Raw genomic sequence first — 14,015 nt, forward strand, 5'->3', positions numbered from 1 at the left:
TTTTATACTTTTGCTATTATCATACTTACATATATAGGTATTTAAGTGTGTGTGTATATATATATGTGTGGGTGTATATATATTTCAAAAAGCCCAACTCAAAATTCTCAGGGAGTGTTACACAGAAGCAAAAAAATTTTTACAGAACACAGGAAACAGTGTGTCATTGAATCTTTACCATATTTTATAATACAGAGTAAGCCTTGTAAAATTCAAAATAGCTGCACTGGCTTTGAAATATTTCAAAGATTATTTTTAGCTACCCATGTTAAGTAGTCATTTCTAGAAGCCTACAAGAATGGCACAATTAGTTCTAATGTAATAATTAATATTTTAGTGATATTAATTTAGTGATTATTAAATTAATTTTTCAACACAGGAACACTATAAGGTTTCTTTAGGACCTTAGGTTCTAAAATAAGAAAAAGTAAGTACATATGAGAAGCAGCTCCTTTGGCATAGTTCTGTCATGACCATTTACAGGCAGGGCAGGGTATATCAGGCCCTTCAGCCAAGTGCATCAGATCACACAAGATGCTGAATACTAGACCTTAAGTATACTATTGTGGCAGAATATGCAGTATGCAATACTAAAAGTACTGTAACTTTCATTAGTCACAGTAAGACTTTCAGAAATCTCCTCATTTTCTATCTGTCATTTACTGAAACACAAACATTATTACAGATTCGATGTCTGACTTTCACTGAAGTCCGGTGTTGTACTGCCTTCTCTTGCTGAGCTGTTATTAGTACAAAAGAGTACAACAGTAAGCCTGACAGTCACGGACCAAATCTGTGCTTCACCTGAAGTTTAAAACATAGTTTATTCTAAGTCACAGTTCTGCCTTTTTCTCTAAGAAGAAAGCCCCTAATAATAACAACTCATTATACAATATTTCCCTAGTCAAGACTGCGCAATAAAACCTAGTGCTGCAAACTGGCAGAGGCTGGAGAATTGTTCTGGGACACCCTTTCTTCAGGCTAGCCCTGTTCTGACACCCTTCCCTTAGCGCTTGCTTTTAGCCACTGACAAAGACTCCATAACAAATTGATTAATCTTTAGTCTGGGCTATTTGTATGTTCTTAGTTCTTTACTGATGTATCCTAGGTTCAGCATCAGTTAGTTAAGGATGATATTTATACAGTCTAAATACTGTATCTTTAGGGAGGCCTTTGAAATTCATGAGCTGTATCCTACATAAAGAAATGAGCACAGGCTGCTTAGAAGACCTACCTCCTGCCATAGTATACACACAGGTTGTGATTTCTCAAGATCTTCAGGGGAGCAGGAGGAGGATATTCTGTTGTGAAAGAGCTACGGCTGTTTTCTCTCAGGCTATTTTCACTGTCTATACTCCCCAGTGCAGAAAAACATGCCCAGACCATGACTATGGCACTCAAGCATGTTTGTAGTTGACAGGCATTACAGTGCTCTAGACTGTACTCAGGGAAGGCTGTAGATGTAAACACGCTATCTGTTAAGTCATTTCTGAGGGAAACGTGGATATGAAAACCATTAGCAAAAACTGCAAAGGAACTAGTGGGCAGATTTAATTTTGTGAACATTATTAATGTTGGGATATTTAGACTGTGACATTAAACACAAAACTGTCTTTTACTTTTTTGCTTTCTTTTTTTACTGACAGACTGTAACTTCTTTGATTAGTATTTCCTTCCTTAGATATGGGGACACGTGCTCCAGTCAGCAGTATTTTTGCATAGGTGTTTAAAGTCCAGGAGGAAGTTCAACTTCTAGCTACACTTCACGTGCGTGTATGCCTGCACTTGACTTCCTCAGTACTGACGCCTGCAGCTCTTTCTTTTGGCAACTTGATCAGTTTGAACCTTCAATAAGATGGTAAATACAGCATGAATTTAAGTTCTTAACCATTCACATAACTGAAGGTCCAGCCTATGAGACTCACTTCAGGTCGCATCAATTATCCCCACCATTGAAGGTGATGTAACTACGATTCCAGCTAAGTCTGTAACATTGAGATAGAGTGCTTAATAAGGCACAACATGGGAGAATCGTTAACTCTGTCAGTCGTCTTTGTAATAATGCATTTTGTCATATAAACAGCCCAACAGCCTAAGATCTGCAGATTTGCATTTGGGTGCCTTTTTCTTATAGGCATAGACAGATGTGTTCCTCTTGTGGTAAAATATCCTTCAATGGCATTGCACTACATATATCCTAATATTGAAAAAGGTAAAGCTTATTATACATTCTAGAAATAATTTATCACCTGCAAGCAAGAAAACCAGAGGAATACCCTCCAAGCAGCATCTAGTTAATAACTATAAACAGAGGAGTATCTGCCCAGTGATTCCTAGCAATCAGTGTTAATTTTCACTGTCTTTGCATAGCTGTAGATAATCACATTCTTGTTAATTTACAGCTATGTTCTAATCCTTAATTTAAAACCCTACTGAGGTTTTGATTTTAGCACCTGGACAATCATTTGACAGTGTGCAAAGTGGCAGAATACCACCAGTAAACCTGAGACCTAGGTTTTGTCCAAGGGTATTCAATGTATAAAAGCAAACAAATTACCTAACTAACGGGGCATCCCAGCAACGACCCCATATAAGGGTGGCTGGTCATAACCTAGCGCATGCATGTGGTTATACAGCCTTCCTCCATCTTTCTGGTCTCTGGTCACACCATCTGGAATGATATAGATGCTGGAGTTTAGAAAAGCTGAGAACACTTTTTCTTCCTTTCTGGGGAGGACTGGGAAAATTCCTGCACTTTTTCTTTGTCCCAGAGCTCAGGAATCAGTTATGCCAACTGACTGAGGTAATTAGATGCGGACTCAGATCTACTTGAAATACATATTAGAGGTGAGCTGGACCACAGCACTATATGGTTGTCCAGAGTTTCAAAGCTGTACTACACTGTCTTGTAAGTTATGGTTAAAGTTTTTTCAAATTGAAATGGGAACAGTTTGAATTACGAATCAAACCCAGAATAAACCTCAATTTGATGTATAGTGTAAATGTAGCAATCACAGTTTTAGTCTTTACAGATGGAAATTCCACTGGTATAAACAGATTAATATCATTGACTACATATACGAGTTAAAGATGTGATTCTAAAAATCTACAATGAAACAAGATCTGACATGGGAAATTCTACACATTCTATTGATGTATTTACATAAAAGTTTTAATTTAAAATCACTAGGACAAGTGACCTTATTTTCCTATATTTTCATGATGTCTGCGCAATAGTATAAATATTAAATATTACAAATTCAGTAATTTCTAGTTAATGAGGCAGGACTTTGTGCTGTCTTACTCATTTGGGATGTTATTCAACTGACATTTAACATGAAATAGTAATTATATCTTCTAAACATAAATGTACTTCTACAGTAGCACTCAAGTTAAAGTACAGGGATTGCAAAACCCTTCTGTCAAGCTTTCTATGACAAATTAGCATTCGACCCTTGGCACCAGCAGAGTGCCATTAATTATGCTTAGACAGCACAACAAAGACAACAGGTGCTTGTAGGAAGGTCACACAAAGGGCTTCACAGGGAACTAAGAAGTGATTGTTATTATAGCGCAAAGCGATATACATTCTGAAGAATGTATTTCCTGAAAATTGTTAATGGTTTTAAACAAGGAAAAATTAGCCAGTATCCCCAAGAATATTAGTGGCTTTTAGATTAAATGTATTACTAATAAAAAAAAAAAGCACAGATGTGCCAAGCTGATCCAGCTTGAGGAAATAAAACATTTCATTAAAGATGTTGTAACTTTGTCTTCTTAAACTGGCTTTAACTAGAACTTTCTTTAATGTACAGAAGAAAGTCTTTCACCATGGATAAACAGCAGCTTTTAAGATTTATTCTGCCGATCTGAACATGTTACAAAAGTGATGAGTAGTACTTATCAGCAAGAAATAAGGGAGGCCTACTTTGCTACTAAATTTTTACTAAAGACGAAATGATTAATTAATTCATCTGTCCGTGAGACAAGAAAGCTTGAAAAAGAGGTTTGATGAATACAACTGTGTTTGTATAGCTGGGGGAGACTCCTCATCGAAAGGCAGAAGGGACACCAGGAATATTATTGACATGGCTACAACTATATTATGCAATTAGAAGTACTTGGCAGTCCTTCTCGTTTTCATCTATTCCATGTTACGGTAACAGATCGCTCCTGTTCCACCCATCTCATGCCCACTGCAGGGACTTCTCTAAATTTATTTTCCAAAAGACATCATACCAGATCTTTTTTCTAGTAGTTATAGAATTTGACTGTTATTTGGCTCCTTCTTATGCTCAAGCTCCTGTCCTGACCATTTTCTACAACTGTGATGAAACACAGCTCAAATACCAGACTCATGTTTAAAGCATTTTGTGTTGCCTGTTGTACAGACAGCACAACAGACATTCGGTTGTAAAACCAAAAGGCAACTTCTCTCTTGCATCCCATTAACAGGCATACAGAGATCATGATTATTCTGGTGATGCTAAGTCACAAAACCAGTCTGTACGATGGTATCTTGCAGTGGAGCATGATTCTGAACAGCCAGCTATGCCTTTATAATAAAGGCCAAGTTGTACTTGGAATAGCCAAGATGATGTGTTTTGTAGCTCTACCTTATTAGTCCTCTCAATTTTTTAGCAAGAATTAAAAGGAAGAGATAATAGGCCAAAAATTTTCTTTCCCCTGGTGACCCACACAAATGACTACCCCATCACCTCCACCTTTGACACCATGGGCGAGAGCACATTTCTACCCTGTGAATGAGCAGGCCAACTTTATCCTAACTAAAGAATGAGTGTGCCATCTTGATTTCCTAAGCAGTGAGACTGGCTAGTATGTTATCACCAACTGGTACATAATGTGGGCTGCTAAAATCCCAACACTACCTTCACTTCTGATTTAAAAAAAAAAAAAAAAAAAGAGATTGTCTTAAAACAAGTATTGAATATTTGTTAAAAATCTCCTCTTTATAAACAGATTAACATATTTAAAATTGTGAGTCTGCTGCCCTCCTTCAGGCAAACCACTTTCAAAATCATTAATATTAAAGTGTGAAATACAGTTGAGCTGATATTTCAGCAGATAACTCAATTTTTAAAAATGAAATATACTTGTCCCAGTTTAGATGAGCTTCTAACAAAAGCATTTTACCTTTCTTCAAGGTTCCTGGGACACCTGAGATGGGAGAGCCACCAAAAAGAACTGCAAGTCTACCATGCATAAAAGTACAGAGATCCTTACAAAGGATCCCTTATTAAGGTCTGGTAGACTCTTGTTCACTTGGAATCTTATTCATTCTGTGAATAAACAGGCCACAACAATGGAAATCAAAGGAGCTGTGATGGTAGCAATGGGAAAATAAGGACTTGAGGAGTAGGTGATGTGACCCAAGGTTACCATTATGTGGTAGCTTTTTTCTGAAGTACTTTATCATATGGTACAATCCCACTTTCTAGAAGGATGATATTTAAGGTTCCTGTATCTTAAACCAAGAATGCAAGCAAACCACCACAGATCCCTAGATATTTCTGTGATTTATCTACTGTACTATATAAGCTCTTGATCTGGGCGTTTAAAATAATCACAATAAAGCCATGACCAATATATATATTTTCATCTTTCATGACTATATCAATATTAAACTTCTGTTTTTATGCAGTAATGATGCCCAAAGTATTATTTTTAGTGAACTATTAAGATATATTTTTAAATCAATAACAAGACTGACATGCAATATATATTATAAAAGATCCATAAAAACACATTTGAGATTTCACTCTCTTTCACCAGGACAGTAAATGGCAACTAGTTCTGCCATTAGAGCAAAATATGTGCAAGTTTAATTGAATGCATACTAAATATTCAATTTCTATGAAAGAGAGGTGAAAGATAACATCAGCCTTTATAAATTAGTGTCCCTACACAGAAAAAAGCAAGGTTATTTGTAAGGACTACAATGGCTATATAAATGACTTTATGGCTACTTATGATTTTGTTATATCTCTAGTATTTTTATGACCTATAATCATTCTCATCATTCTTTCAAACTTCGGAAGCAGAAGTTCCAAAAAAACCCCCTTCGTCTTGGCTTTAGTACCAGAAACATAGGAGGGACAGGAAGAATAATGTCCTCTCTTCTTCAGTATCTCTCATTTAGTCTTGACTGGAAAGCGCTTGAACCCTTGATCGCTTACATCAATCCTCTTTGTATCAAACAGGCTTCATCTTCTCAATTAAAAAAAACAAGGATAAATAACACTTACTAGCATCCCAGAGGTATTTTGAGACTACCTGGTTAACCCTTACATAATGTGTTAATAATTAATATATTGTTACATGTTCACTTACTATGTATAATCACCACCTACATTAAAGGAGGTTTGCCTACTGGCAAAATAGTTATTTCTATGTTTAATGGAAAGGTAAATGAAAGCAAGAAAATGCATAAACAGCTATTTCATATATGAAAGATGGAATATGACAATTTAAAATAACTCTGATAAAGATTTGGATTGCAACTCAGTGATTCACCCCCACTTATTTCATTTTAATCCACTTTTAAAGCACATTCTACAAGAAAGGAAGCTCTTACTCCTGTGGGAGATAAGAGTAAGAGCAAAAATGGAACAGATCCTGGCAACATTAAAATTAATGTTGTCTGAGAAATCATTATGGTTATAAACCCTGAGCCTGACAGTTTTAATTCAAGGCTCACAAAAACTGAGAAACAGTTATATTTAACTTCAGTTTATTAACTGAAGGACCAGATGGTCTGAGCCTTTAGGGGATTCACTACAGACAGATAAATTGGGAAACAGGAGTCAACAGTCAGAAACTAAAGATATTCTGAAGTGTTTTGAAGGGTCTGATTTCTGATGAAAAACTTGAGAAGACCATTTTTCTAGAGAAAAAATAAATCGTGTTCCTGGAGACTGGTTTTCCAAGATATTCTTCAAAACTTATATTCCAAAAGGTTCAGTTTTTATATCTCTATGGCCAAGTTCATATCCCTGAAAGGAGTTATTTTCATAAGAAAAGGCATCAAGACTTATATTTGTAAAAGGAGGAAGAAAATTTCTTACCTCTTTGGTTGGATTTGTAACTTGATTAATAAATAACATGATTAATGACCAGGGTGCCAAGTAAGAAGATTGAAACACTGAAGATTTAAATTAAATGCAGTCTATTATTTTATTAAGTTAAGTAGCTCCAGTGAAGGACACGTATAGGAATTAGTTTTAATTAATTACCCCAAACTCTTTAGCCTCGAAAGGGGAATTTGCATATTACCTTGCCTCTCCTATTTAATTTCCAGCTGGTTTTAAAAAAAAAAAAAAAGAAAAAGAAAGAAAAACCAGAAGTGGTGTCACACCTGCATGTGAAGGGTTATTTACTTCGTGGTTGTGTTCTCACTACAGAAGAGAGCCATATTCTACTGAAATCCTTCAGGTTGCATAATGCCATGGAAACTGAAGATTAAGGTAATAAGAATCTGACTTCCTTTGTAAATATGACAGCTAGCACTATCTTTTGAAAAAGTTACTTTTATTTTCAAAGTAGCTGAAAATAATTTGAAATTACCAAATTTTATTTTTAATTTGAAAAGGATATTCTGATAACAATGTGGCATTAATTTAAATTTTGTCAGTACACTTTGAGCTTTAAAAAAATTATTTCTAGAGTCTATATCTTCAAGTAAGAGTAGGCCTTTCAGAGTGTAAGTAGCTATTCTGGCATACCTCCTTCTTCACAGGGGAGCAGAAGTTACAAAAAGAGACAGCCTCTTTCAGTATTTGTCTGCTAGAGATGAAAATATTCAGGAATTCTCATGTTCATACTACCAGACTGAATCTAGCTTTAAAAGTAGTAGTCAAAAATGTTAATCACCTTGCCTGTTCTATCAATGTTCCGTATAAAATTATTTACATGTTTTCTCATGTGGCTTTTTTTTTTTTTTTTTTATTCTTACTGTTCATTTGTCCACACAGAAAGAAAACATTATCACAATTGGATCTGGCAACCATACTGCCACTCTTGTCAGAAAAAACAAAGATTAAATGGGTACGAAAACTGAATTACCATTTCAGTCTTTAGGGGGCTCTCTTCAGGTCAGAACTCAAGCATTTTAGTGACAGTGTTGGGAAGCCTCTATTCTAGGAGCTTGCCCGTGGGCTTTGTCTGTTGCTCCTTACATATGCAAATTATTTCACTTTCTAGGACTTCAGTTGTGACAAACTTCTCTGCAGTTGGAACATAACATAAAACTTAAATTTCGTTCAACCTTTAGCACTGATAATTATAGGCAAACAGAATGTCTTTAAAGTCATTATAATCTCAGAAAAATATGTGAGACTGGAAAAATTATGCTACATTTTCCTGATAAAAAAGAAAAAGAGAGTAATTTAGTTCAGATGTCTAAGACAGGTCACTAATGATAGATAATGCATCAGTGACTCATTAAAAAAAAACAGCATTTTTTAGCAAATGTAGTCTCACCACTGAACTCTGATAACATCATTCCCAGTAATAAAAATCAGTCAATAAGAATATCTACCCAATTTTTCTCCTAAATGGTACAGACTGAAACAAATTCTCTCCAATACATTCTTCTGTCTCTATTGAGAGGCAAACAAAACAAGCTGTGTATTTAAACTTTCATTGTGTCTTCTGACTTATAAAACTATGGAAAAAAAGTCAGCTAGTACAAAAGCTAATATCTTAATTTGTCAATCAAACTTACCAGGAAGAGATTAGGATAATAAATTCTGGTATATATGTGGTCATCTTGCCTGGACTCCTCCTTTGATGCAACTGCTGTTTCTATTTATCTTCCAACAGTTCAAAAAAGCAGGTTATTTTCTGTTACAAGGGGTGGGGTTTTTTGTTTATTTGTTTTTGAACATGCTGTCCAACAGCTCAAAATTCACAAAATATCACAAGCACGGAAGATGACTTCTGGTTAGTGGAATATAGGGTAAGAAAGAGGGAGTCTGGGAGGAGATTCACCAGTGCCTTCATAATACTTTGAGCTTACAGCAAGAATAGACCAAGAAATAGACAAGGAGTAAGAATTCCTGCTAATTCTGCAGACTTAGAGAAGTGTGAAAGGAAGTTGCCTTTTTAAAGGAAGCTATTCTGTTATGTTGTTTGTGACCAGTAAGAGGAATAAGAAGCCAGAAAACAAAATTAAAGCATTGGAAGACTCACCCCTGTGATGGCCTGAGAAGTGTTACAAGGGTGGCACAGGAGCCCAGATGGGTTCACCATCAAGAAACATTATCTACACCATTCTGGAAGACATTAAACATCAGAATGAAAGTACTCAACTGTTTATTTCAAAACTGGTGAACAATTTGACCAGTTAGTAAGTAGGGCCGATAATATTGAAATTCAACCACAGAAAGAAGAGAATGGCCTGAAACTAACCACTAAAGAGTATCCATGACTTTAAATAAATAAAAAAGAATCAAGAACCACCAACCAAAACCCCAAGCCCTGCAAACAAAACTAAAATTATACTAGCAGAAGCCGAAATGCAGAAAATCCAAGTTAGGGTAAACTTTTTAATTTCTTTGGGGCAAATGCAGATGATCCAAAAGATCTAGGGCAGCCCTTAATTATTCTCTGTTTTGATTTTTTGGATTATTTTGTTTGTTTGTATGTGGTTTTGTTTAAAAAAAAGGATTTACCAGTAAGGTCATCTGTACTGAAAAGGAACACAATAGCACTAGTGAGGTCCCTCGTGTTCAGTATTGGCACGACAGGGTACAAAATTATTAAGATTTAATTTAAATCCCTGGAACAAACTTTTCATCAAGTATCTCTCTTGCACATACACACACACATATATGTATACAAATACATATTATATAACAAAAATCTAAATAATTCTAAAAATGAAAGTTTTGTTACTGCTTCCCCAGTTTAGTATGACTGCAGGTAGAGAAATATTTTATTCAGTTTCCAGACCCTGTGTTCCTTATTGTCACTAGTAACGTCTACAAGTCTGTCTCTCCTAGAGGGAGACAAAATCATGTCTCTTCCCCTGCCTGCCCCCCACCCCCCACCCTACTTGCCTGGCAAGTAAATACATGCTGCCATAAGATGCTAATCAAAAAAGGAAAATCAATGTCCCTTGAAGTGTTTAGAAAAAATGGTCCCCAAAATTTATAAATCACTTGTGGTACTTTCAGACTTCAACATCAAATAGATCTTGATAAAAGGGACTAATTAGTTTCTCTTTTCTTGGTGACTTTTAAGACAGAATTTTGAATTTTAATATATTAGGACAGATATGTAACTGTTGGTTCCTTCTCTTATCCCACTATGTTTCTCACAACTTCTTTATGTATTATGGTAAAACAGAAAGCATTGAATAGTGAATATGTTCCAAGCTTTCAAAAAGCCATGGAACTAATCTAAACACATGGAAGAAAGGGTAGCAGTAACATTTCCTGTTCTATGAGATTGTTAGCTGCTCACGGTGTTAAAGTAGATAGGGCATACTATAATTCATATTATATAAATATTTTACATCAAACCTATGCCAACCACAACAGTAAGGATATTATTTACAGAAAACTTAAGATAAATTCTAATGTTTTTTTCCTGTGAACGGGCCTCAATTTCATTTGCATATCCATCATTCACCCCTTTCAAAATGAACACTTTCGATGCATCATTTATAGGCTACTGCAAGCATATTTCAATACTTTCAACTCCTATTTTCCGTTAGTGCAAACTAATTTCCTGTAAGTAGTTTTGAAAACAGCTGTCTGACAACAGACAGGCCTAAACCATGTATAGATATATATGATTTCACAATAACAGGCCTGCTCACACCTGAGTCCCTTGATTCATAATATGAAAAGGAAGGTAGATATTTCTAGAGACAAAAGGCAGTGATAAATATCTCACTTCTTAAAAAACTGTGGGTATCTAAAACTCAGATTTATTTCTCTGATAACAGTTAGCAATATTGAGGCTTTAGGAGAGGTAATATTTTACTTTATAACATAATTTTGTCCGTCAGTTGGCCTCACTGATACTAAATCTCTTTGATCCTGATAAGGTCAGCACAGAATGCATCAGCCACACCAAGTAAATAATTATTTATTTCAGCCTCTCCACCTCAAATTGATCTAGTGACCATTTCAGAAAAAGTAGAAAAATTCAGACCACTTCTAACAAGATTAATGACACAACAGGCCTCTATTTTCTACAACCTGCAGTGGTAAGAAGAGCAGAAAGCACCAGCATAGTTATTGCTTGCTCTTCATGCTAATGTCAACAATGCAAACAAACCAAGAGCAGGCACACCTTCATCAACTGCAGGCCTTTCAAGAAAAGGATTTGTGGTTTATAATGTTGGTAATATGAGTCATTTTTCCCCACACATTACTACATTACCAATAATCAGGAAAATATAAGGTTTACTATTTCTCTTTAGCCAACTCGCATGTATATCTAACACTTGAAAATTATTAGCCTGATATGAAGTAACCTCTGTAAAAGAAAAGCAGAAAAATATGCAAGTGCTGATTATCATAATTTACCACATCTAAACTGAATTGTTGCAAATAATCAGAGACCAAAGTACCTACAGAAGGACTAGTAAATTACAAAATAACAAAAGAAAGCTCTTCTATTGTTTAAATACATGACTGCAGGAGATCTGACTGGCAGAATGACATGTCAGATGTTTTCAATAACTGTACAATACATGAATGCTTGTACTCTGTTGGTCAGTTCTTGTAGCACCTGCAGAGGGCTTTTTACGATTATTTTCTAGTAAACTATGCACAGTAAATGCACTGTGAATGTGCACATCTTTCATCCTATTTCATGACAGTAACACATTTGTTTTGATTTATCTGTATATTTAGGACTGCAACACGTTATTAAAAAACTCTGAAATATAATGAGTGAAGTTTTATTTAGCTTCTCTTAACTTATGGCAGTGGTAGTAGTTATTGTAATTTAGGTATTTATAAAACTTAATGGAGCAGTTGCTGAGATACCTGTACATTGTTTATATTGCACATATTTAAATAATACAAAATCTTTGCTGAGAAAAAAGAACCGATAGCAATTCAACCCTAAAAAGAACTTCTGGCTCAATATGTACTATGTATCATTTTTTTCTAATTATCTAATCTAGTTGTTTTCTAATTATCTAGCCAGTTGTTACTGAGATGGTCTCCAAGGAGTCTGTCTAATGATTATTTATTGAATTTCTTTAATTTGGAGGAAAATAATTATTGCTTTCACAACAAAACCACCAGTGATGCAAAAGTAAACAGGTGGATACTAAAGACATGAATTGAAGGCTGCTTGGCCAATGTTGTACATAACATGGGTGTAATATTTTGGCTGGTTTTCCAAGTTGGCTGCAAAGATTTCAATGCAAGCTGTAAAATTTACTTTACTTGTGAAGCTTGAAAGTCTCATCTACATATTGTTATCTTGGTTGAACTATCATGAAGATCATGGAAAAAAGAAAAAGAATAGAGCTTCTACAAAAGGGAACTGAGGAAAGATGTAAAGGGTAAAATACACTATAATTTTCATTGATCATTAGAATTTTGATATCTGTCAAAATTCATGCTGCCTTCTCTCTTTTTCAAATGGAAGCTAAAGTAAATTGCACACAATTTAATGTTATTACTTGTATTTAAGTTTTTAATTCCTTTATTACTGAAATATACTTTGCATATGGCTCCTACCTCTCAAGTTCTCCCAAAACATCTGGAAATACCACTTTCTATCCATTGAAGTCCTTCACCTGAAGTCCTGGAAAGGGGTATTGCTGGTGCACAGCAACAGCAGTTTCCCCTTTTTTTTCCCATTATACTAGACATGCACGATTTCTCATCATACTGAGGCCACAGGTCAATCTTTATATAAAATTACTGGAATGGTATCAGTGGGTTAAACTCTTAACTATTTTTCTAGAAGGAGATTGGTCCATGCTTCTCTCACAAACTTCTTGAATCAGCATGACATCCTATTTCCTGAATTCAGATTTTAATCTGAAACTGCATTTTAAGAAACCTTGTTAAACTATGCTTAATTTGAGAGTGTGATTTGCTAACCTAGGCAGCTAATAAAATCCTCCTCCCTTTCTCACAGCGATGCATGTTACTTGTCAAAAAAAATGAAGTTGCGTCTCCATTACTCCAAGCTTACCATATATTTACCAGAGGTAAAAATGGACTCATTCTCTTGAAGCAAGAAACTTCCCTTGTGTCCTCCAAGCAGCAGTAGCTTTTATCTCAGTATCAATCTGTTTTCAAAGCACTTGACAAAACCAGTTAAGACTTACACCTTTAATCTAGTTTACATGCATTATCCAGTGCATGTACAATCTTAAAAGCATATATACATTGCTGAGTAGAATGCTAATAAAGATATTGCTGTGTTCAGAGCTAATTTGATTCTTTTTCTTAAAGATACAGGTCATTTATTGTAATACCAGACCTGTATGCTTTCAACATTTTAATAACTTTGTCAATGATATACTGGCCTTTGTCAATATCTTATATTGGCTGTGAAAAGGAACTCTTGACAAGATTCATTACCTAACAACGTGTATTAGGTTTTCATTGTATTAAAAAAAAATATAGTATTAATACTAGAGTATAATGCAGGGTTCTTTAATTTCTGTCTTTTGAAAATTGAGATCAGAATGACGAGACAGTGCAACTATTTTATTTGGGAAGCTCAAGGAAATGGTTAGGTGACATGAAGAGTCCTCTGCAGAGATTTACACAGAGGCAACTGTGTATTACCTTGTTGCTGTTACTACCATTGCTTGTCAAGGGAAATGTCTCTGCTCAGTTAGGAGGAGTCTTCCTGTTCATAAATTCCTTCCCAGCAATGACATTGTTTTATTTTGATTGTGGGCTAAGCAAACACTCAAGACAAGAAAAAAGCCAAACTGCCTTTCACCCCCGCCCCCCCAGCAACCAGACATCCTTTTACTTTACCAAATACAAACATGATACACAGTC

The 14,015-nt window shown here is 35.2% G+C and overlaps 1 protein-coding gene across 2 annotated transcripts in view; it reads right to left on the reverse strand.

The window, feature by feature from the left end:
• Positions 1-14,015, reverse strand: part of ADGRA1 (adhesion G protein-coupled receptor A1) — a 291,609-nt gene that overhangs the window by 97,335 nt on the left and 180,259 nt on the right. Inside the window, exon 2 of one of the 2 annotated variants that reach the window (XM_075107278.1) lies at positions 9,211-9,293. The exons of the other annotated variant lie outside the window; for it this stretch is intronic. Within the exon in view, the coding sequence (XP_074963379.1) occupies positions 9,211-9,270 (60 nt within the window). The 5' untranslated portion in view covers positions 9,271-9,293. The remainder of the gene's footprint in view (positions 1-9,210; positions 9,294-14,015) is intronic. 2 annotated transcript variants of the gene reach the window in all.

The sequence above is a fragment of the Phalacrocorax aristotelis genome, chromosome 12 (genome assembly GCF_949628215.1).
Source record: "Phalacrocorax aristotelis chromosome 12, bGulAri2.1, whole genome shotgun sequence".
NCBI classification, from domain to species: Eukaryota; Metazoa; Chordata; class Aves; order Suliformes; family Phalacrocoracidae; genus Phalacrocorax; species Phalacrocorax aristotelis.